The sequence below is a fragment of the Haemaphysalis longicornis genome, unplaced genomic scaffold (assembly GCF_048455015.1).
Source record: "Haemaphysalis longicornis isolate Haplotype H1 unplaced genomic scaffold, Haemaphysalis longicornis Haplotype H1 scaffold_5, whole genome shotgun sequence".
NCBI lineage: Eukaryota > Metazoa > Arthropoda > Arachnida > Ixodida > Ixodidae > Haemaphysalis > Haemaphysalis longicornis.
This window is the reverse complement of record NW_027526385.1, coordinates 20435691-20457434: the sequence shown is the minus strand read 5'-3', so window position 1 is coordinate 20457434 and position 21744 is coordinate 20435691. Positions and strand designations below refer to the sequence as shown.

Below are 21744 nucleotides of genomic sequence, written 5' to 3'. Positions count from 1 at the left end.
TACGAGGCCGTGTATTGCAAGGTCATTCATAGCGTCGGAATGACTTTGAGTCCCGGAGCGCAAGTGTGGCACACGTGACGTCAAGATACGTGATCCTCTGCGGAGAGGTGTCTCAGCTTCGCTCGCGTGGATCCTCCGCCTGTGGCACTCTGTGACTAGGCGGGGGCACGAGTGGGGGTTTTACGGCTGCTTCGCTGTCCCTAGGACGCTCAGTATCACTTTAGATGGCACGCCGGCTGGGCCGTTTGTGTATGCGCCTCATCTTTTATTTGGGATAACTAGGTTTACATGGGTTAAACCTGTCGAAGTCTTTTGCCTTTCGCATTCTTTGTATTCCTATAAATGCAACTTTTAAATTGCATAAGTGGGGTGGACAGAATTCTATCAACTGTATCAAACTTATAGGAGGCAAAAATAAAGTCGAGAAATACATTAGACACTTCATGACATAGGTCCCCGGTATTTACGAACATCGCCATCGGCTCCATACGACCTCTGTAATGATGTGCCGCTGCGAGCGAACTTCTTACCTTGGCTAATTTTTTATATGCCAACGGGGTTCGGAAGTACATAAAAACTAAAGCACTGCGCATGCGGCAGCCAAGAAGTTAAGAAGTTATGTGCCAGGCATTTAGCTGCGCCTCGATTTTTAGTAAAAGCGGTTCTATAGATAATTCTTACACGAAACCGAAAGTGCGTGTTAAGGAATTTGGGCGCAGAAGGAGTGTTGCGCAATTCTGGGTCGGCCATGTCTATCAGCCAGCGACGTTGCTCACTACGACGTAGTTAGTAAAGTTAGTAAATTAACGTGGTTAGTAAAGTCTCAGTACACCATACGTCTACATGAGTGGTCAGCACCCCAAAACACAATGATGTGCATGGAACTTTTCTGGGAAGGAGAATAGGCACCCTGTTGTATGAAGAATAAAGCAACCACTTAATTTCAAAATTAACCCAGCCGCACGTGCTTATGGCGCATTTTAAAGAATCAACGACTCTATCTAACTACACCAGCAAAGACCATTGAACCAGTTCGCATTCAGTGTGACTCACTTCCGGTAAAGAAAACGCCGTTTCTAAACATGCTTCAAGCAGGATTATGGGCTGCCGAAAAGCAGGAGAAACAGCAGGTTGAAACAGTTTTGTTCCCTAGTCTTCCTCGGGATGCATCCCAGTGATTTCAAGGTGCCCAATTAAAGTTGCCCTCCTTCACGACTTCCACGACCATTCCGTTATGTACAGCCTCGTGTTGTCTGGGCGCTACACTTCATTGCTTTACTATGGCCAACAACTCCCCCTACCTCTCTGTTTATTTTTCAAGCCGAAGTAGGGCCGTTGCTTCATCATGCTCTACCACGACTGAGGCCTTCTGCGTCTCCGAGGAAATCGACGTGAGAGCGCCACGGTAGACTGTAACCGAACCCCGTGGTTCAGTTTCACTGCAATGCACTCGAGGGAGCAATCTATGCCGCCAACAAAGAAAATTTGGGGAATGAAAGTGACATGCACCCTGTTTGACTCAAAATGTAATCTGGGCTGTGGCACTGTGCAGTGCAAGCAAGACACCGCGCTTGCATTGCGGGATGCCGCAGCGCACAGCAAACTTTTCAGTCAAATTGTATGCTTGACTTCGCCATTCACTGATAGGTTACCGTCGGCTGCATTGATTGTTAAACCAAAAGCCTGCTGCTGAAGCGGAATTACAGGGGTGTCTCAAAGAGTAGGGTCTTCCACTACGTCCCGAAGCTTTCAACCATCGTCGACTGTATGATTTTTTACCTGTTTGGCTGGTCCTTGTAACTGCAGGGATATACCACCAAAGAGCTTTAAGCAACCATGGCCAGGACATGACTGTCATCGGCCTCCCCAACGGAAACCTTTTATAAAACACAGCAACTGATAGGAACACTACACGTCAGGAGTTGCGAGGCAGTATGGTAGACAGAGGCTTATTAAACCGTTCTCTCTTCTAAAAAAGAACAGAAAGTCTAATGATACAAGCAGGACATGAATTTCAACAGGTATCATTCGGCTCCTAATGAACTAGCTGTGTTTCTTTTTCTGTTGGAAAAGTATAAACAAATGTTGCGATCGTCATAAAACCAAACTAGAAGAATTTTTCCACTTAAAAATTTTGTACACATTTAGATTGTCGGCGTGCAAAATCATGCGGGAAGTAGTGGTACGGCCCTTACAAAAACCAGAATATGCCACAAGCACAAGAAAATGTAACGGGTCATGAAAGTTATTCGCAAGAAAAAGATCTACAAACACTAGCTTCTTCAGCATTCTTGATACAAAGCTGAAAACCTACAACCACAAGTGGGTCAACCGGAATACTTTTGTGACCATAGCTCAAATCAAAATGACTTTCTACCACCATTATGCTGTAAGGACCGTGCGCATACTTTGAACACTAGCACAGTGTTACATGCCAACGCATTAGCCCATGCTGGCACAGGTGTATAGAATAACTCCGTATTTACGGCTAATGGACACCATCATCCGCTCCGTCAGCGATTTTGACACCAATGAATGCATTAGTGCGCATTTTCTGGTAGCGTCAGCTACAAGACATCGACGCGCGTACTCTGAAGCCTGTGTGTATACTCGGTTGTCAGCACGGCCTCGCGTGTTCACAAAGTGGCACATATCCGTAAAACTGATTTTCACAACAATCCTTAAGCAAAATTTATACTGAGTCACAAGCACAATCCTCAGAAACAACAAGCCAGAACATGTGGACCCGAGTAATGACGTAAATAAACCACGTTAAGCCGTCTTATGCGCCAACAGCGAACCTAACTTACATCAGAACGGCGCGCAATGTATTTGTCTGCTTTGTGCAGCCAGCATTGATGTATTTAGGGAAGAATATACTAAACGAGGGTATATTTTAAAGGACATTGCCTATTCTCTTAGACTCATCGAAATGGAAGCGTAGGTCACAAATTTAACTCTACAAACTGAGTTCTACGACATCCTGCCACGTACATTCAAGCAAACCTTTATAGGCTTTAAGCACGTAGTTTCTACTTTGGAGTTTTAGTAGCGTCCGAATGCACTTACAATCTTAGATGGCAGAAGTCAGCAGGGTGAAGGAGTTTTGTTTCTCACACAATATGATGTATGAATACCTACAGCAAAACATTCGTCCATACACACGCACGTTATTAACTCCCTCCCATGGGCTCTGTACACCCTGCATTGGAGTATGGTGGCTCAGTCAAAAATCCATATCAGTGCTCTGGTGTATTTTGCTCCTTCATAAGTGGTTTAATCCCGTAAACTTCACCACCTGGGTGGTCCATCTTGGCCCAATCGTATACCCGCGACTCTAAGTTATAAAACGGAGCTTTCGTGGCCACACTGGAGGTGGTGTTCTAGCCAAAACTCTCTGCAGAAAAGCCAACATTATAAATTGTGAGGGCATATGATCACGATGATGAGGAAGATCAAACAACAAAAAAAACACTTCCCATGGTCGGATCCGAACCTGGGTTTCCCACGTCTTTGCAATTGCGCCATTATTGCGTGCGGCTTGCTCAGCTTTATGTTTGGGTCCGTTGCGCGGGCGTTGCTTTTGGCCTTTCGCTGAGTTGAAGTGGACTTTAGCTTCGACTTTGGCAGTTCGGATTCTGGAGGAGAGGAGGGTGTAACGACAACGATGGGGCGGGTGGAGAGGCGCTTAGCTTTTTCGTGAACGTTTCGTTTGCTGCCGTCTGAGTTTGGACTTTAACGCGCAAGCTATTTGCAGTTTGATCCTTGACGCTATGATTTTATTGCAGTGGCACTTCACCACTTTCTAGCGACTTAGGCACTTCGCCATATAATTTTTCGCACGCCAGAAAGCTTCGTGTTTCTACAATCGTCATCGTTACACGGAGGGCCTTCTGATTTTTTACTTCTATTATTATGACAAATGTGTTAAACGTTTGCGACAACAAGTTCGCACCGCTTCCTCCTTGGCCAGGGCAGACCAATGTTACAAGCCATAAGCATTTACATTTCCCAGCAATTCGTGCTTCCAGTTGCTGTGTTGGGCTACGAGCCTACGACAATCCTTCTGGCACTTCGAATAGTAAAACCTAAAACCAACGCAGTTGTGACTCACGTGTCTTACCGTAAACAAAAATGATAAATTTATTGTAGCGGTTTTTTTAAGCACTGAAAATCTGAAGAGCATAATGCTTACTGTGCACAATCGCACACGCCAACTGCAGTAGAACGCGTGAGCGGGTACGTGCGCTTCGCGACTCGAAACCAAAAAACATGCAGTTCTTCCTCATCTACATGTGAACCAAAGCACCTCACCAGTGCGTTGTGCTACAATATTTTCCTGTGCGCTAGCTAGAGGCTGCAGCGCTAACACACGATGGGTGCACACTCGGCATCGGTCAATGCCATTAATGATGTATTTTTATATGCAGTGAACAATCAGCTTTGCTTAACAAATCATGGAAGTGCACAAGACTAGTAAGCGTAGGAGTCACAGATGTTTTGCTGATTTTTTTTGTAGATGATGAAGATGTAGGAGACGCCTACAAAAAAGCCTACAAATATTTGACGAAAGGCTAGTTTGTGCTGCTGAGCCCTATGACGCGGGTTTGATTCCTGGCCGTGGCGGCCGCTTTTCTGATGGAGCCGAAAAGCAAAAACGCCCGTGTGTACGTGATTTTGCGCCTGTTAACGATCCCCAGGTAGTCAAAATTAACCCAGAGCCCCCCACAACGGCGCGCCTCATCGCCTGTGTTGCGTTGGCGCAATAAACCCTAAATTAATCAACGAAAGACCAGTGCCTCCTAAAAACCTGGCTTGCGCATAAAAACTGAAATTGTGTATGTGCATTTGGAACATTATACTTATCTAAACCGAAAAAAACCCACAACGTAGACGGAACGCATTGAGAGTAAAACATTGTCTATGTGTACTTCATTCAAAAGCATACAAGACCTCATACCATTCTCAGCAGAAACGGCTAAAAATAGCGCAACATTTATCAGCAGCAATTAGCTATCTCGGACAGAAACCAGGGAGAAGTGTTAGGCGTGTACATGGGCGTGTATACGTGTTGTCTTAGTTAACGTTCCCATGCGGAGTCTGCACGAAAATGTTGCGTCAACCGGCATTGGTTTGTATAAATGCAGAAAAGATATCGTGTGGATCTGTAACCCTTGAGTTGCACACTAGCAACCACAAAGATGCTCTGTGGTAGTTCGGTATGACACATTTGACATTCAGGAGTAGCTTGTTTTTGGTTGCTTGTATTTTTATTTCAAGCTAAAACAATCTAGTTTATTTTAAAACTACGTACTAGAGCTGCTACGGTGAGATATTTCGTTTAGTTTTGCACTGCACAGGCCAGATTAGTCGCGGTTTTGGTCTGTGTCAAGCTGCAACTGTGCAGTTGTTTTTGTCTTGTTCTTTCTCAGTTTTGAAGGAAACGCTAAAGTTGTGACCTAATATGATTAGCACTAACGCGATTCTTCTACTCTTCGCATCAGTCAGATCCACGAATTATAGATGCTGACACAGCGTAGAACGCACGATTAGAAGCCTGACACTCAAACCATTTGAATAATGCAAAAATGCGACAGAAAGTACGAAGTTTTGGCTCATCAGGAAAAGCGATTCTGCGAGGCGAAGCGTGTTTCTCTGCAGTCAGACAGACGACACCGGAAATACCGTTTCAACCCATCGACCCCAGCAGGCGCTACCTCTCTCAAACGCCAGCTTCTTGCGTTCACGGGTCACCAGGTTCTCCTCGTTTCAAGGATATTCCGTTACTTTGTTTACGCTTCAAAGCGTTTTTTTTTTCTTCAGTGTTCGCAAGTGTAACAACGTGGACACGTGTCTTCTGTGCCGCCATGTCCCATTACCGCTTCTTTCTCGAAACTTTCGCCACAGTTGTATTTTGGCCCCAGTGTGTCTCTTTTTTCGCTGAAAAAATCACTGTGTTCCAAGAAACGTTTGCTCAGAAAGGGCTTTTTGTGAAAAGGGTAACTGCGCATGCCCATTTACCGAATGAGGCAAAACCCGCGCTTTAGGTGTTCTGTCTTTCTTCATTCAACTTTTCCCATTTTTTTCTTCAAGCCTGCTTGTTTCACAACAATCCTGCCTGTTCGAATCCCAGCTGCTGCTTTGCGTGCTTCTGACTGTCCCAGCAAGGACTTTTTGAGTACTAGTAGGGTAGAGTTTTTCTGTTTCGCTTTTCGTGAACTGTAAGAATTAACGCCATGTTCCAAAAAAATGGTTACATTGATTGATTGATTGTAGGGTTTAACACGCCCACGCAACTCAGGCGATGAGGCGCGCCGTAGTGGAGGGCTCCGGATTAATTTTGACCACCTGGGGATCTTTAACGTGCACCGAAATATCGTACACACGGGCGTTTTTGCTTTTCGCCTCCATCAGAAAAGCGGCCGCCGCGGCCAAATGGTTACATTGCCTGCGCATGTCGGTTCTACCACAAATCACAAAAAATTAAACAGCTACTTTTGTTAAGATGAACAGAAAACCAGTGCTTTTTGTTCCCGCTTCTTGATAATAAACTGAAAGATGAAAGATGTAGAGATCAATTGTCAGTTTAGAACAGTTTACGCCATTCCGATAATTCCTGAAAGCCTGAAGCACTTCATCGCTCTTCGCTAACTTATTTTATTACTGTGCCCAAACCTAATGTTGCTCACAGTTGGGTTACATGAGATAAAAGTGTAGCAACGTGATTCTAAAAAGCCTGTAGGTAATTAAATCACACTAAATCAACCCTTCCCGCAGGAAACCAACAAAAACGGACTTGTTTTGCTCTTATGGTTTATTTTGAGTGGTTATTACTTTATTATATAGGTTAATATCTTATATATAATGTTTGGTTACATGTGACAATTGCAACAGGGACAACCTTAACCATATTTTTCGAACATTTATGTTCCGCACTTTCACTTTAGCATCGATTTGATGTTACCGTAATTACCCGATTCTAACGCGTCCCCGGTTCTAACGCACACCCGATTTTTTGGCAAAAAAACGAGAAAACTTGCACCTCCGATTGTAACGCGCACGGAACTTTGTGGGGAAGAAACACGAATGCGAGGGAAACGGGCGATTTAATTCCCGAAGATATCTCTCTAATCTCACTCCTCGTCGCTCTCCGCTCACCACAAAATCTCGTCCTCGGTGCCGTCAAGCGCGTTCGCGATGCCACACCAGGCCACACTTCTGAACGAACGTTCAACCATGGTCGATGGGATCGTTGCCCATGCCTCGCATGCCCATCCCGCGAGCTTCTGCAGAGGAGCACGCTTCAGCCAACCGCTCGTTTTGAACGCGTGAGAGCCGCTGCTGCCATTGCTGTTATCAAGCGCGCAAGAGGAACGATTTGACGATTGGTGTGAACGCCGATAGAAAAGCCTAGGCGCCTATGGTTCCTGCGACAGAAAAATCGTTGCTAAAAGCTTTGGCGCCATCTTGAGATGGCGATGGTGATGGGTGGGACAAAATTTCTGCTGTTTCGGCAGTTTCGGTTTCGTATCCGATTGTAACGCGCATACGATTTTTCGACCTATTTTTCCGGAAAAAAGTGCGCGTTAGAATCGGGTAAGTACTGAAATGCGGAAAACTATTTTGAAAATTCTCTTTCTCACCATTTTACCGCTGCTTGCAAGTTGTTCTTGACGAAATGTAAGATGAAAATAAAAGCTTCAGACGTACTTCTGATCAAATATGCCTCGCCGATACGTGTGCTTTAATCGAGTTCAATGGTGGCTGCTAAATGCCTCCGTACCATTTAGTTATCGGTATTTACGTTCCAATAGGTAGGGCTCGCTATGCCTGAGCGGCGTAATATACAACCCGTAGAAAAAATTTGCATGTCTTCTGTTATAAGAAGCTTTTTTGCTATTTCAATGTGCAGCAAGCACAATATTTGCCAGATTCTCGCCCAAGACAAAGTTTCATCGCACATTTGCTCCTAATACAACCATGACCAAGTGTGTGTACTACCAAAAACGCCTTATAAGCTTTTGGATTCCCCAACTTCAGGAAAATTTCAGGTTTTCTCTTGTGATAACATATAAATCTCGCTTTCACATATTTGCTACCGCAGTTGCGGTCTGATTTATTGCATAACTGTGTTCATATTGCAACCAAGCTCTTTTGCTTGCCTTGTCATTGCCTTAGTTCTATTAAAGTTGTCTTTTTGCATGAGCTATTAGCTATTAATATAAATATATATATATATATATATATATATATATATATATGCCAGCTCTGCGATTGGCAGAGGCTGGCAGAAGCAGACGAAAATTAGGTAGAGCTTACAAACTAGACGAACGAGCGATTTGCGCTTAAATTTACGGCACATTCTTTACAAACCAATAAGAATGATGGGACAAACAGTGGAAGTTACGAAAGCACATGTAAACATAGAAGTACTGATGCGTTCTGCTGTTCGTACTGCGCACAGCATGCTTGGTTTAGCTGCTGCACAGCACTACGGGGCTTGGGGTTGTCTCAGACGACACTGGCCGATTGACGCAAGCAATGGTGTCTTACGTGACCCCATTTGTCGAGCGAGCACTGTTTCAGGGAACGAATATTTTCTCCCGGAACAAAAACAAGCCAGGTTTAAATGCGGGCAAGAACAAACCAAACGCTTGCCACGGTATGGTGGCGCCATCTAGGTTACGGAACGTAAAGAAACGCGGGAACAAACCAACACCGCTGTACAGGGTGGAGACAACCTCTGAACGGTCCCGTGCCGCCGCAATTGGGCCAACGGGCTCAACGCGTTATTCTTTTCGTTTCCCACGAGACCTAGCAACGCGAAACAGACAATATGATTCAAACTTCTTCAGTAAACCGCGTTGCGGCGATAATTTTAGTGCGGTTTTGACACAATGACTTGCTTCGGCGGCGAGCGAGCAACCGAAAATGGCGGCGCCAGCGTATACGTGTCTCTACCCTGTACGGCGGATGCGTGAATGAAGGTACTCTAGGCTGCAGAGCGGTCGGTTCCCGTGATGTCACTTGGGGCCACGAAAACGCACGATTGAGCGGGAAAATCAAAATTTTAACCTAAATTGTTTAATTTCTCAGTGAATACAGCACCGTTTGTATCCGGACAAGCGCTGGGGGCACTATAAAACACGAAATCTTTCGAATAAAACCAACTTTCATTTTCTCTTCATGGCTCCTTTAACAAAACTCGCTAAATACGCGTATTTAATGACTTCACCATCGTCTTTATCGTCAGTTTACCTTTCCCAGCCCATCAAACGGCAATAATTGACTGTGAGCGGACGAATGTCAACATCGTTGTATCAGGGACCTGGCTTTTTAAATACCGCTCAAAACACATCGTAACAAACAGTGTCGGACACAGCATAAAGAAGCGCTCACAGAAACAAAAGATGTCGGCTTCAGCTGTTCCGAGATTAACAGAAATAAAAGGCCCCAACAGGTGAAACGAGTAGTATGAACGCGGGAAAATTGAATTGCGCAACCTTCACTGCATTTCCTATTAGAGAAGAGGAAAGAGAGAGGGGCGGGAAAGAACATGGCGGGTATGAGGTATAGAGAGAGGGTGTTGCGTATGAAGAGTTTCTCCAAGGCTATCGTCTTTCTACGACATGAGCAGTGAAGCAATGCATTTACGTGAGCAATGTTTGTGCTTTTGTTTGAATACTGCCTTCTCAAACTGGGTGTTTTTTATAACTGCTAATAGCGTTATTGTTCCCAATTTTGAAAGGAAGCCCATGTATTTTCTAAGAAATTTGGAAATGATGTGCAATAATTTCAGCAAAGCAGTGGTACCAGTGATTTGCCTATTTCAAGAAAACAAGTCTTCAACTTTTCGGCTCAAATTATATTCATGCTAAAATTACATGTAATATGGCTACTACATCCTGCGTCGGTGGGCTTCAGAGTACGTGCACAGAATTAGGACAACAGGCGCATGTGTGTTGTGGTTGACACTGCTAAGGGATTGATTCGTTGATTCGTTGACTGATTGAATAATAGATCAGTTGATTGCTCGCTGCGTGCCCCGAATGGCAACGCTGGAAGTAGCGCCTGTTGCGAGGCGCGCTACAGCAGCAGGTATTTCTGCTTGTAAACTCTTCCTCAGTACTCCGCTATAGTTATGTGTGGACCCGAATATATAAAGGGCTAAATAATGATTCAAACTACTATTGACAAGCAAGAATAAAAAAATTGCTTCGATGGTTGACCGCCTCGCCTTTTAACAGACCTCGTTTTCTCTCTATTTCTATCCACCAATATGAATTGTTAAATGGCACAAAATTTTAACTGAATTTCCAGCAAGACCCGGAGCAACATAACGTTAGTCAACAGGAACTTGAATGTACCGCTTTCCATCACACGGAAGAAGCAGTGTATTATGTGCGGAGGGAAAGTCTAAAACCACGTTTTCAGCCTGTCAATGTGCGCTTGCGAAACACTGAAAGAGAAGCATTGAGAAGCACGGAGTTTCTTGCGAAAATTGATGCGCTTGTGCCTTCTCTGCCGCCGTAGCCAGCTGTTGAAATATCGCCGGCGTGACTTTTAATCCTTTCCGGGCAGTGTCCTCTCAGTCGAAGCCGCGTCTTCCTGAGTTTGGCAATCTGCTCGCTGACACGCTGGCAGGAAGTAAAAGGTAAACTCGCTTGAATGCTCTACATGTAAAATTGTGGGTACGTGTCACTTGTCTGCTTGCCTTGTTTTTTATTGTCCGGCCACTAGTACCAGATGGAACCAGCTTTTCACCATCAGCTTTGCTTGTTCGCTTTGATGTTTTTGGCTTGCTTGATGGCTTGCACGTTTGGCCAGTCTGCTTTTTTTTCCATCCCATGTTAGTAGATGAATTTCTGATTGAGGCATCAACCTCTTTTTAGAAAAAATGGCACGGCTTCGCCCTTTATACTTGGACTGGCATATTGATTCTGAACTTAACAGACAGGCGTCTTACGGCGGCGCATCAATGCAATTTCATTGCCCCGATCACTGTGACCTCGCTTTCCAAAACGTACACTTTAAAGCGTTTTAACCTTGGTGCAGGACCAAGGAGCTTACACAGGGAATAATAATTAAGTTGTCGGGTAGTTTATGGAGTTATAAAAATGTCATTTACAACCCTTGTTAAGATTACAACCCTCGTTACAACCCTGGCAACTACAATAAAAGCCCTACTGCCCACTCTTCGTCGCAGATTGCCATATATTCTGTAATCTGGTTTATCAATTTAATAATGCGTCTTGTACCTCCCTTCAGAAAACGTCTATCAGCTAGAGCACGTTGTGGAAGATAATATATTTCGTCAATCTTGAAAGCTAGCTGCGCGTTAGGGCTCCACAGCTTTGTGCTTCAAAATTATTTTTCTCAAGGAACTTTAAAGACAAGTCGCAAGAATTCAGAAATTTTATTGTCTTCAAAATGCCCTTGATCAGCTAGGCAAAACATACAAAATTCTATCCGGAGCTTACTCACCGTAGTTAGCCCTTGAATATAAGTATTCAACTTTCAATAATTAGAATTCATTTACGCTTTTATCAAGCTTTTACTTCTCTGATGAGACGTAACAACTAGTTTATATGTTGCTTGCTGTTTGTTTCAAGCATAAGAGCAACATCAGCATTGAGCACTCGAACCCACAACCTGATGATTTTCCACGATGGCCTTGGGCAATGCGTGAAAAGTGGACTTCGACAAGTTTGTCGTGACACTTTCTACAATACCCGACGTCGCCATTTAAAGTATGAAGTGGGTGCTTGTCAGAGTGTTCTGTTGGCATCCTCACATGTCGCTGAAATGGGGGCAGAGATAACGCTTCAACTCACATTTTGTCGTTTGTGCGCATTCGGCAAATAAACGTAGGTAATCGCAGTCAGCAAAATGTACCATTGCAATATCTTGTCGGCATATTTTTCCCGACTCTCTCGCGCATTCAGAATGCTCCCGAATATAGAAATTGCTACCTTGAAACATTGTTCACTCTGCTTTCAGCCATTTGCGCTTCATAAGTTCCAACTGAGTGCGTCATTGCAACTTCAAAAACGAGTATTTCCGACAAGCCCTTTTATTGAGCTTTAGCAGTGACAAATTATTTTGAAACTTGACTTTAAGCTATGCGGCATTTCTCGTTGCCAACATCTGATTCGCTAAAAATACAGCAACTTGCGAATGGCTTTATATATTGAAGGACGGCATTAATATCTCCAACGAAATGATTTTACCACAATATATTTTTCTTGCCACTCTCATTTCTCCACCAACTTCCTGGGATACGAAAAGACAGGGAAGGGACGTTTTCCCGCGTTGTCTTCCTGTAGGTAAACTATCCTTTTAAATTTTACAATTACAACCGACGATGAAAATTCCTGTACAGTAAGACTAAGACTAAGGGTTCGTCCGCGTTGTCTTTCTGTAGGTAAACTATCCTTTTAAATTTTACAATTACAACCGACGATGAAAATTCCTGTACAGTAAGACTAAGACTAAGGGTTCGCGACGCTGTGCAAAGAATGAGGGTATACGTCGAAAGTCCCGAAGTACACTGAATCCAATTTTTCCTGTTTTGAAATACATGAGCGGATGCTAAAGCCCAGTCGTTCGTTGCAGCTATCTAAACAGATAACACGTGGAATTGAAGTCACGTAATATGGGTTTAGCAGTCATTTGCTGCTTATATTTTGTTGCCTTCAAACTGTTAATACGAAACCTGGTCACGCCTTACAGGGCAAGACGTGTTTTCGTTAGCAGGCGAAGCGCAAGTTCTCAGCACAAGCTGTAGCGGAGCCAACTTTCCAGTTGTCGCCATCACGAAATGTTTGCTATACCGTACGTTTATCGGATTTTTCGCAACATCTGCCTTCCGACCGCAGAATAATTCGATTTTATCGGAACGCCACCGGTATTCGAGGGGCTCGGAGTTTCGGTGTGTGTACACTATCGCCATCTGTGGACACTACTTCGCAGAACCCAACACTCCGCTTTTGCTGAAGCCCAATCTGAGCAGAACACAGCTCGGGCTGGCCATGCGGAACGCTTTCAGAGTTACGACATCAAGAAACACGGTCGAGTTATTGGGTAAAAGTTATGTGTAAATGCTCTAAAGGAGTGCCAATATTGGTTCTCGTTCTTTTTGACCCACGCTTTTTCTAATGTAAAAACTGCGTAGAATGCGGGATCGCTGGGAATGAGATATTTACCCTCTCTCGCTAAGGAAAATATTGTGAGGATGACAAAAGTGGGTTGCTCAGAATTTCTGCGTAGGCTTATGTTGTAAATTTGCTGTCATTATGGGTCGATGGATTGAAACTTTCGAGTAAATATAATTGAACAATTTAAGGCACTGCTTCATTCTACTAAGAATCAGTTGCCCGCTGTGCCCATGGTAACCTCTCTTAATTGCAGGGGTTCATTTAACTGATTTACACACCTTCGGTAGCGTTGCGAAGCTTCGTCCGTAAATGTCCAAACTCAGGAAGCATTACACTAACAATAACGATGTGCTTCCCTAGCCTGGATACTGCCCTAACTAACCATTACCGTGTTTTAGTCAGGTTCACTTGCTATTAAAATTCATGGTTACGAAGCCCACTCTTAATTCCATAAAACCTAAGACATTTCAATGGCGTTTACTCTGTTATTTCGCTTTGGGAGTTTCTGTTTTGGATATATAAGATTTTACCGCAATACAGGTATTAAACTCACACGGCGAAATATTTGCTCAAGGGCTGATATCGTCATTGGTACGGCGCATTCTGCTAAATTTCTCAAACCTCAGAAAAATTCAAATTTTACGGTCCTTTCAAAGCACTTCCCTCTCCGGCAACAACGAAGCAGCTCACACCGCGGCTTCAGGACTCGCAGGCCGAGCCCCCAAGCAGCCTGCACCGGGGTCGAGAAGAGTCGGCATGGTCTAATATAGGAAAATTACTGGCCATGGCAGATTCGAACAAGCCCTGTATCCCCCCGTCTATCCATCCCTAAACAAATGTATGGCGTCTCCTCCCAATAAAGACGTATCCAAGACCTGTGGAGTACCATCACAACTACCCTGGCTAGTATTCAGACATGTGCTAGCTATGTAAGAATCGGGTGGATTTGTCGCACATACTATGGGGTCATCCTCACGCTACGCCACAAAGACATAAAATCGTGAATGACGAGCCGTGGAATGCCGGGCTGCTCAGCTGTGACCCACACGGCCAGCTCTGGGCCGTTACAGTTTGCTGTAAACACCGCCAGGGCGCAAGGGGTACTGGCGGCCGTTTAACTGGGCTAGACTTGTTTCAAACAACGGGACAAACCAAAAAATATTTCTCTCTCTCTCTCTCTCTCTCTCTCTCTCTCTCTCTCTCTCTCTCTCTCTCTCTCTCTCTCTCGCTCTCGCAAGCAGGTGCCCTGCTATTGAACAGTGTATTGAACAATGCTTAAATCCGGATTTTTTGTTTTATGTGAAGCCAAATGTTCCCGACATTGTACGCTAACGCGGTCTACGTACCTTAACAGTGTGGACGGGGCCCCAGTCTTTCTCTGCCGTACTCTCAAATAAGAATGCACGGAGGACGAATTCGCCTGCTAGTTTGAAAGAAAATCCGGTGCACTTGCAAAAATATGGGGCTCGTAGAGTTCTATTCTTGCTTTCATTCCTTCCTACGCAGAAACGAAAGAAAACATGCTTGTTGGAGTACAGGTGACAATGTGTCATCCTTATTAGGACCAAGCAGGGTCGCTAACGAGAGCTCTTGCTAGCCAAACAGAGCGCGCTTAACGCCTTCTACTACCGCGCTGCGCAAAATCAGCACTGTGGACACACCAACCCAAGTTTTTCTTCGTACGGCGTCTTTTCTTCGTACCGCATCAAGAGGACGCCTTGATTTTAGCAGCTTCTGAAGAAGCGCCTAACGCATAGTGAACTTTAAGCCTATACGCCTGTGCAACTGACTTCGAGTTGTTTTATCCATCTTGAATTTGTTTCTTTGCTCTTGCTTTCTTCCTTTTCAACTGTCGAAATCTAAGCTCACGCGTCTCATCCCAGCCATGCTAACGAGAAGGTCTTTTCGGAGCACTCTTAACTGAATGAAACACACGAATTGAATACCTTTTTCTTCTGTTCTTTGAAAAAGCCTTTGCATTAATTACGAGTGGAGCCACCAGGGTTCAAAGCTTCGTTCGAGAAGGAAGGTAGACGAATATGGGGGAGATTTCAAAGCCGACAGGAAGAAGCAGCTTAAAGTTATCGGATGCAGCAGACCTCCGTCAGCAGTGTTGAGCAAGCTTCGCACTTTGCCTGAAAATAGCAAGAGTAGTTTTGATGACGTCCGAACCGTGTCGAAAAAAAAACCAAACGCGACACCTCGATGTCTTACGCAAACAGGAAATTTACGGAACTGGGCACTAACGATGTGTGGGCGATACGGCTCACATCCTACTTTCTAGGGTTCGTTTTTACGACTTACTGTACATCCCCTCACTATTCGTTTAATGAGAAACTGTGCAAAAAGTAGGTAACAGGGAAGTAACGTCACCAATCGAAGTCGACACCCACGAAGTTCGTTCCCAGCACGCCTGCAATTAAGCTATGCAAGGGACTGTCTTTCTGTTAAGTACTTTGTTGAGTACTGCAAATTACTTTATTCGTCCGAGGTTTACATGACTTGCGGTGCACAAGATGGAGACCGTGCCGAGAGAGTTGGCGGGGAAAAACACGGTCACGTGATTGTCTCCCGAAAGGTGCCCACCGGGGACGTGGCGCCACCCATCGTAGCACTGGGGAACTCACGCGTGTAGTTGCGCGAATTTTAATACGCGGCGGCACCTGTCCACTTTGGAATCTCAGACACAACACTTTTCCCCCCTTAGAAGGATGCCTTGTACCATGTAGGCTGTCGTCTAATCCGTGCTGGACGTTTTGGTGTGCCAGATTCCGGTTGACGTGATGATGGCTTCGCTAGTGTGTTTCCCGTTGGATTACTGTCCATGCCCCATGTGAGTGTCGCTGAGGCTTGTCTGTCCAGGATCACTTCCCCGGCACGCTTCCTGAGCTGGTTCAGATGGCGTCTTACCGTTCTTCCTGCACACTGCACAAGCCAGGATCGGTGACCCATCCTCTTAACCAGAGTTCCTTCTGTCCAGTCGGGCCCCCTGCTGGCTTTGCTGAACTGCCTGACCCATACTGCTTCTCCTTCAACGAGTGTACGGCTTTGGGGTAGCTCAGCTTGTGTCATCTCTTGTCCTTCAGATGCGTTGACTAGGTCCAACTGGCTTGGTAGCTCCCTCCCAAACATAGCCTTAGCGGGTGTTATGCCTGTCGACTGATGCACAGTGGTATGCTGCCTGAACAGAAAACGCGACAAGCGAACGTTGAGCGAACCGGACGGTTCTCTTGCGAGCGCCCTCTTCAGTTCTCCGACATAACGTTCTGCTTGCCCATTCGTAGCAGGGTGGTATGGGGCTGACGTTACACTCCGAATGCCGTTTCTTTTGTAGAAGCCTTGTATCTCCGAAGACACAAACGCAGTCCCATTGTCCGACACAACTTTACGCGGTATGCCGAACGTGGCGAACAGAGAACGCAGCACACTGATGACTGCTGTCGATGTCGGGCTGTTCACTGGTCGCACCTCCAACCACTTGGTGAAAGCGTCGACGACGACCAAAAAGGTATGTCCCTCCACCGGACCAGCGAAGTCCACATGCAAGGTGTGCCATGGTGTCGTCAGCTGCGTCCAAATTGGAACTGGAGCCTTCTTGGGATCGCTCTGGGTGCGCTGGCACTGCTTACATGACTTGACAGTTGTTTCAATCTCGGCGTCTAAGCCAGGCCACCAAAGGTAACTGCGCGCACAAGCCTTCATGGCTACAATTCCACGATGTCCCGCGTGAACCAAGGACATGGCCTGTTCTCGAGCTGCCGCAGGTATGACAACTCTTGAGCCCCAGCTAATGCATCCTCGATGGATAGCAAGTTCGGTAGCTCTTCTTCGGTATGGAGTGAACCTGTCTCCCTGTAATCGCTGCACGGTGCCATTCTGTACTGCTGAAAAGACTTCCGCAAGAATGGGGTCTTCTTGAGTGAGTGTGGATACAACGTCAGCTGTCAACGGTGGTCGCGGTAACGCCTCAAACATTAGGATGTCTCCAGGTGGGTGAGGTTCTTCAATGCGGTCTGGCAGTGGAAGTCGGCTAAGCGCATCCGCATTCTGGTGACGACTACCGGCGCGATACTGGAGGTTGTAGTTGTACGCTGAGAGTTTGAGGCACCACCTTTTCATCCTGGGCGAAAGCATCTCAGGTACAGGCTTTCGTGGCCCAAGAATCCCGAGTAACGGCTGGTGATCCGTCAAAAAGGTGACTTCTCGGCCCACAATGTACTTGTGGAAATGAGTGGCTGCAAAGACTACAGCAAGTCCTTCCCGGTCGAGTTGCGCGTAGTTACGCTCAGCGGAACCCAATGTCCGGGATGCGAATGCAATTGGTGCCTCTCTGCCTTGACTGTCCAGCTGAGCAAGCACGGCACCTACGCCATAAGGCGAAGCATCACATGAAATTAAGAGGGGCTTGCTTTCATCATAGTGTGCCAAGACAGTCCTCGACAAAAGGCACTGTTTGAGCTCATCAAATGCCTTTTGATGCCGCTGCTCCCATTTCCAAGTTTTGTCCTTCGCCAGCAGCTCGTACAGTGTTGACGCCACTGTAGCGCGGCGCTCCAGGAAGCGGTCATAGAAGGCCAGCATGCCCAGAAAAGACTGCAGTGTTTGCTTACTTGTGGGTGCTGGTGCCTTCACGATGGCCTCAACCTTGTCATCTGACGTGTGGATCCCTGCTGCATCAATCTTGTGACCAAGAAACTTGACTTCAGCCACACCAAACTGACACTTGGATTTGCACAGTCAAAGGTTTGCCTGGGCCAGTCGCTCCAGAACTGCCGCAAGACGGTCTTTGTGCTCTTTCGCTGTTGCTCCACTCACTATGATATCGTCCAGGTAAACACATACTCCTGGCAAGCCGCTCAAGGTCGTCTCCATAAAGCGCTGGAGAATTGCTGGAGCAGCTGAAACGCCAAATGGAAGCCTGTTAACTTTGTACAGACCCTTCGTGGTGTTGACTGTGAGAATCTGTGCTGTCTCTGGACTGACGTGAAGTTGAGTGTAAGCTTGGGCCAAGTCCAAGGTGCTGAAAACTTGCCCTCCCTTCAAAGTGCTAAACACTTCCTCTGTTGTAGGCAAGGGGTATGAAGTCTTCTTCGCAGCCTCATTTACGGTACAGCGGTAGTCACCGCAGGCACGCAAGCTTCCGTCTTTTTTCCGTACCCATACTAGTGGTGTAGCCCAGTCTGAGTGTTGGACAGGCTCCCAAATACCGTCTTCTACGTACTTGTCAATCTGCGCCTCCGATGATGCGCGCATGGCAAAGGGCACAGGCCGTGCCTTGAAGAACTTGGGGCTTGCCCCCTCCTTCAGTTTCAGATTTACTGGTGGGCCTGTGTGTCCCGTGGTGTCTTCACAAAAAACGTCATCATACTTCCGTAGCAGCTTGGTCAAAATGCCTTCGTCCGTTGTCTGGTGAATGCCGTGAAGCTCGATGCCCAGCTTGTCAAACCAGTTGCGTCCCAACAAGCTGCATCCTGTGCCTTGGACAACAAGAAGTGGTAGTTGACAAGTCGCGTTCTTGTGAACAACATTAACTGTCGCTGTTCCAATGACTTGGAGTAGCTGACCTGACCAGGTGCGTAGATGAATGTCGTCCTGCTGCAGTGTAGGTGCGTGCGTTGGCCACACAGTTTGAAAAGTGTCTCTGCTAACCATGGTACACGCTGCACCGGAGTCAACCTCAAAAGTCACTGGTTTGCCATGCACTGTAAGCTTCAGGGTGAACTTCGGGGTGTTGAACCCGTCTGCCACTGTACAGAGATCATGGAGCGTTGAAACGTCTGGTTTGGTTTGCTCCGTCACGTTGGCAGTCTGTGAAGTTCCTAAGGAAATGCTGCGCTGGTACGTCTTTTTCTCAGCCTTCTTCCTTGAGATACAAGCCTTAACAATGTGGCCTTGCTTCCGGCAGTAATTGCACGTTGTTTTGATGAACTTACATGTCTTGGGACTGTGGGATCCATCGCAGCGCCAACAGCGTTGTCCTTGAGAATGCGCCTTGGAGTTCGTAGCGCTGTCGCTGGCGTGCGCTGCTGCCTTGTTGACTTCCGCGTGATCAGTTTTTATCTTTTGTTGTTGCTGGACGGCGCTTTCCGCTCGAATAGCGAAATCGTAGGCCTTTGTAAACGTGAGCTCCTTCTCTGCGAACAGTCGCTGTTGAAGGTTCTCGTCGCGGAGACCACACACAAAGCGATCCCGCAACATTACATCTAACGGCAGAAGCGTTGGATTGTAGTCCGTAGCTCCCTGCTGTGTTGATGCCGCTCCACCAGCTTGCGTCGCCGGGGGTGCTGTTGCCGTCGGCAGCGTGCCGAAATTGCAGCTCGTAGCTAACTTGCGTAGTGCCGCAACGTAGTCGTTCACCGACTCGCCTGGAAGCTGATCCCGCCTTTGAAACATGGCACGACTGTAGACCTCCGACGGGCGAGGGTCGTAGTGCGCCTGAAGTGCGGCCACGATCTCGGCATAGCTCACTCGGTCCGGCGTCTTCGGTTGAAGTAGCGCACAAACCACGTCGTAAATGTGAGCACCGCACAGTGTAAGCAAATGTGCACGTTGCTTGACAGGGTCGGTCACATCGTTGGCCTCGAAGAAGAATTGTAGTCGGCCGAACCACGATGACCAGTTGGAGCCCGTGAACTCCTCTAAACGTGACGAAAAATCATGCTGGCGGCCAGCCATGACTTACTGGATGCACTGGGGGTTTCCCTGCCGCGGGTGATCCGCCTCGTCGCCAATGATAAGTACTTTGTTTACTGCAAATTACTTTATTCGTCCGAGGTTTACATGACTTGCGGTGCACAAGATGGAGACCGTGCCGAGAGAGTTGGCGGGGAAAAACACGGTCACGTGATTGTCTCCCGAAAGGTGCCCACCGGGGACGTGGCGCCACCCATCGTAGCACTGGGGAACTCACGCGTGTAGTTGCGCGAATTTTAATACGCGGCGGCACCTGTCCACTTTGGAACCTCAGACACAACACTTTCCCTTTGTGTGGTACACAGGTTTAAAGTTTGAAGCCTCGAAGAGGAACACACATTCCCTAAAGAAGCCATTACACGTATAAAAATATGCATACTAACTCGAGAACTGCCACAACAAACTTTCCCTTTCCCGTATTCCTATGCTTGCATACATGAGCCTGATCCTGCAATCAACTTCTTATGACAATTAATAAACAAAACCTTAAAGAAACATCGAATAAATAAAATATACAGACCTAGAAAAGCATTCCTTGACAGACACTTTAGCAAATCTGCATTCCCACACAATATCTTCATATAATCAACACAACACATCAACACAGGCGCAACACAAGACAACGCAGCATAAGCTCCAAATAGGCATACCCTTTTTTTTCAGACTAGCACTGCCACCTTCTAGTTTTGAGCGAAATAACCTGTGGGGCTGTATGGACAAGCTTGAGATCGGGAAGTTTCTGGCGGAGCAGTACATCAGCTCATTTTCTTCCGTGACTCTTTCCATACCGCGGCGCTTCTCCATAATTTTATCCCGTAGGGTATGCCGTCCGATGTACGACGCCTGCTCATTTAAATTTCAAGAAAAAAACAGACTTCGACCACACTTAATCAACTGCGTGACTCTCCGAAGCGTCTCATTGCTCCGTATGACGTCACGCGTGGACAAATATTGTGCCTGCTCATGCAAGGAGTGTGCAACCAGACGTGGACTCTTCTCCCGCGAATTAGGACACGAAACTCTCTCTATCTGCTTTCTGAAAACGAAAATATAATGAAAGGAGCGGACAATCTGTAAACAATACACAATTTCTGGTATCTGGAGTTAGTAGCCACAGGTCTGCACACGTCTGCGATGGCTTGGGGCCACAGGTCTGCACAAGGTTCATTGTTTTTTTCTTAATCTTTCCAACGAAAAAACTTGAAAGGCCAGGACCAAGCGGGGACTTGTGCTAAACGTCTAACGCAGTCGAAGGAGTCATGGTTGCGTGAGCATGAGATTACACTTTACTTTAGAGGTCGGTTGTGTAACAGGAACTTCGCATTGCTAGCGCCGACGCCACCTTCCGAAGGCACTTAATTTTATGATTAGGTTATAGATCCCTACAAGTGCTACGCACGTTTAGAGAATCAGCCTCGGAGATGATTCGCATATATTCGAATCATGTCACGAGATTGTATGTTTGACACCTCAAGGGAACGTATGTTTCGATCTCGAGTGCAGGTATCAACTACGAAATAGTGAGAGAACTTTTCATAGTAGGTGGAGAATATCCCATGTACTCTCCCTCACAGTGCATGCTGAATGAGACGTGTAAGGCATTGGCAGGGACGTAGACATCAATTCGAACGGTGACGACAATTCATGTGTTGAAGTATTGTTCGTAGCGTATATTTGAAGGCAGTAACGCTGTACCAGCTTTGGCACATCTTCAGAAAGCACACACAAGAATTGTATCTGCAATACGACACATTCATACGCGAATGTCTTCTCTCATCCACGACATGCCAATTCGTCGCAGACTACCTAAGTTACGGTAGTGCTAAAAATGAGAAGGCAGAAAATATAGCTCCTGTTCAGTGTCCCCGTGCATTAAATCGTCGAGTACCCTTAC

The 21744-nt window shown here is 46.3% G+C and overlaps 1 protein-coding gene across 1 annotated transcript; it reads right to left on the bottom strand.

Moving 5' to 3' along the window:
- Window positions 1-13856: 13856 nt before the first annotated feature.
- LOC144139607 (uncharacterized) lies at window positions 13857-19832 on the bottom strand. Its single transcript, XM_077671902.1, has 4 exons — window positions 19091-19832; window positions 18315-18634; window positions 17608-17879; window positions 13857-13887 (listed from the first exon to the last, which is right to left on the bottom strand). The coding sequence occupies exons 1-4, from the start codon at window positions 19830-19832 to the stop codon at window positions 13857-13859; spliced, it is 1365 nt and encodes a 454-aa protein (XP_077528028.1).
- Window positions 19833-21744: the final 1912 nt, after the last annotated feature.

Coding starts and splice junctions, on each gene's coding strand:
- LOC144139607 (XM_077671902.1), bottom strand. CDS start 19,832: ATGGCTGGCCGCCAGCATGATTTTTCGTCACGTTTAGAGGAGTTCACG. Junction 17,880..18,314: donor GGGCTACACCACTAGTATGG/GTACGGAAAAAA, acceptor TGCAAATCCAAG/TGTCAGTTTGGTGTGGCTGA. Junction 13,888..17,607: donor GCATTTGATGAGCTCAAACA/GTGCCTTTTGTC, acceptor ACCCCGGTGCAG/GCTGCTTGGGGGCTCGGCCT.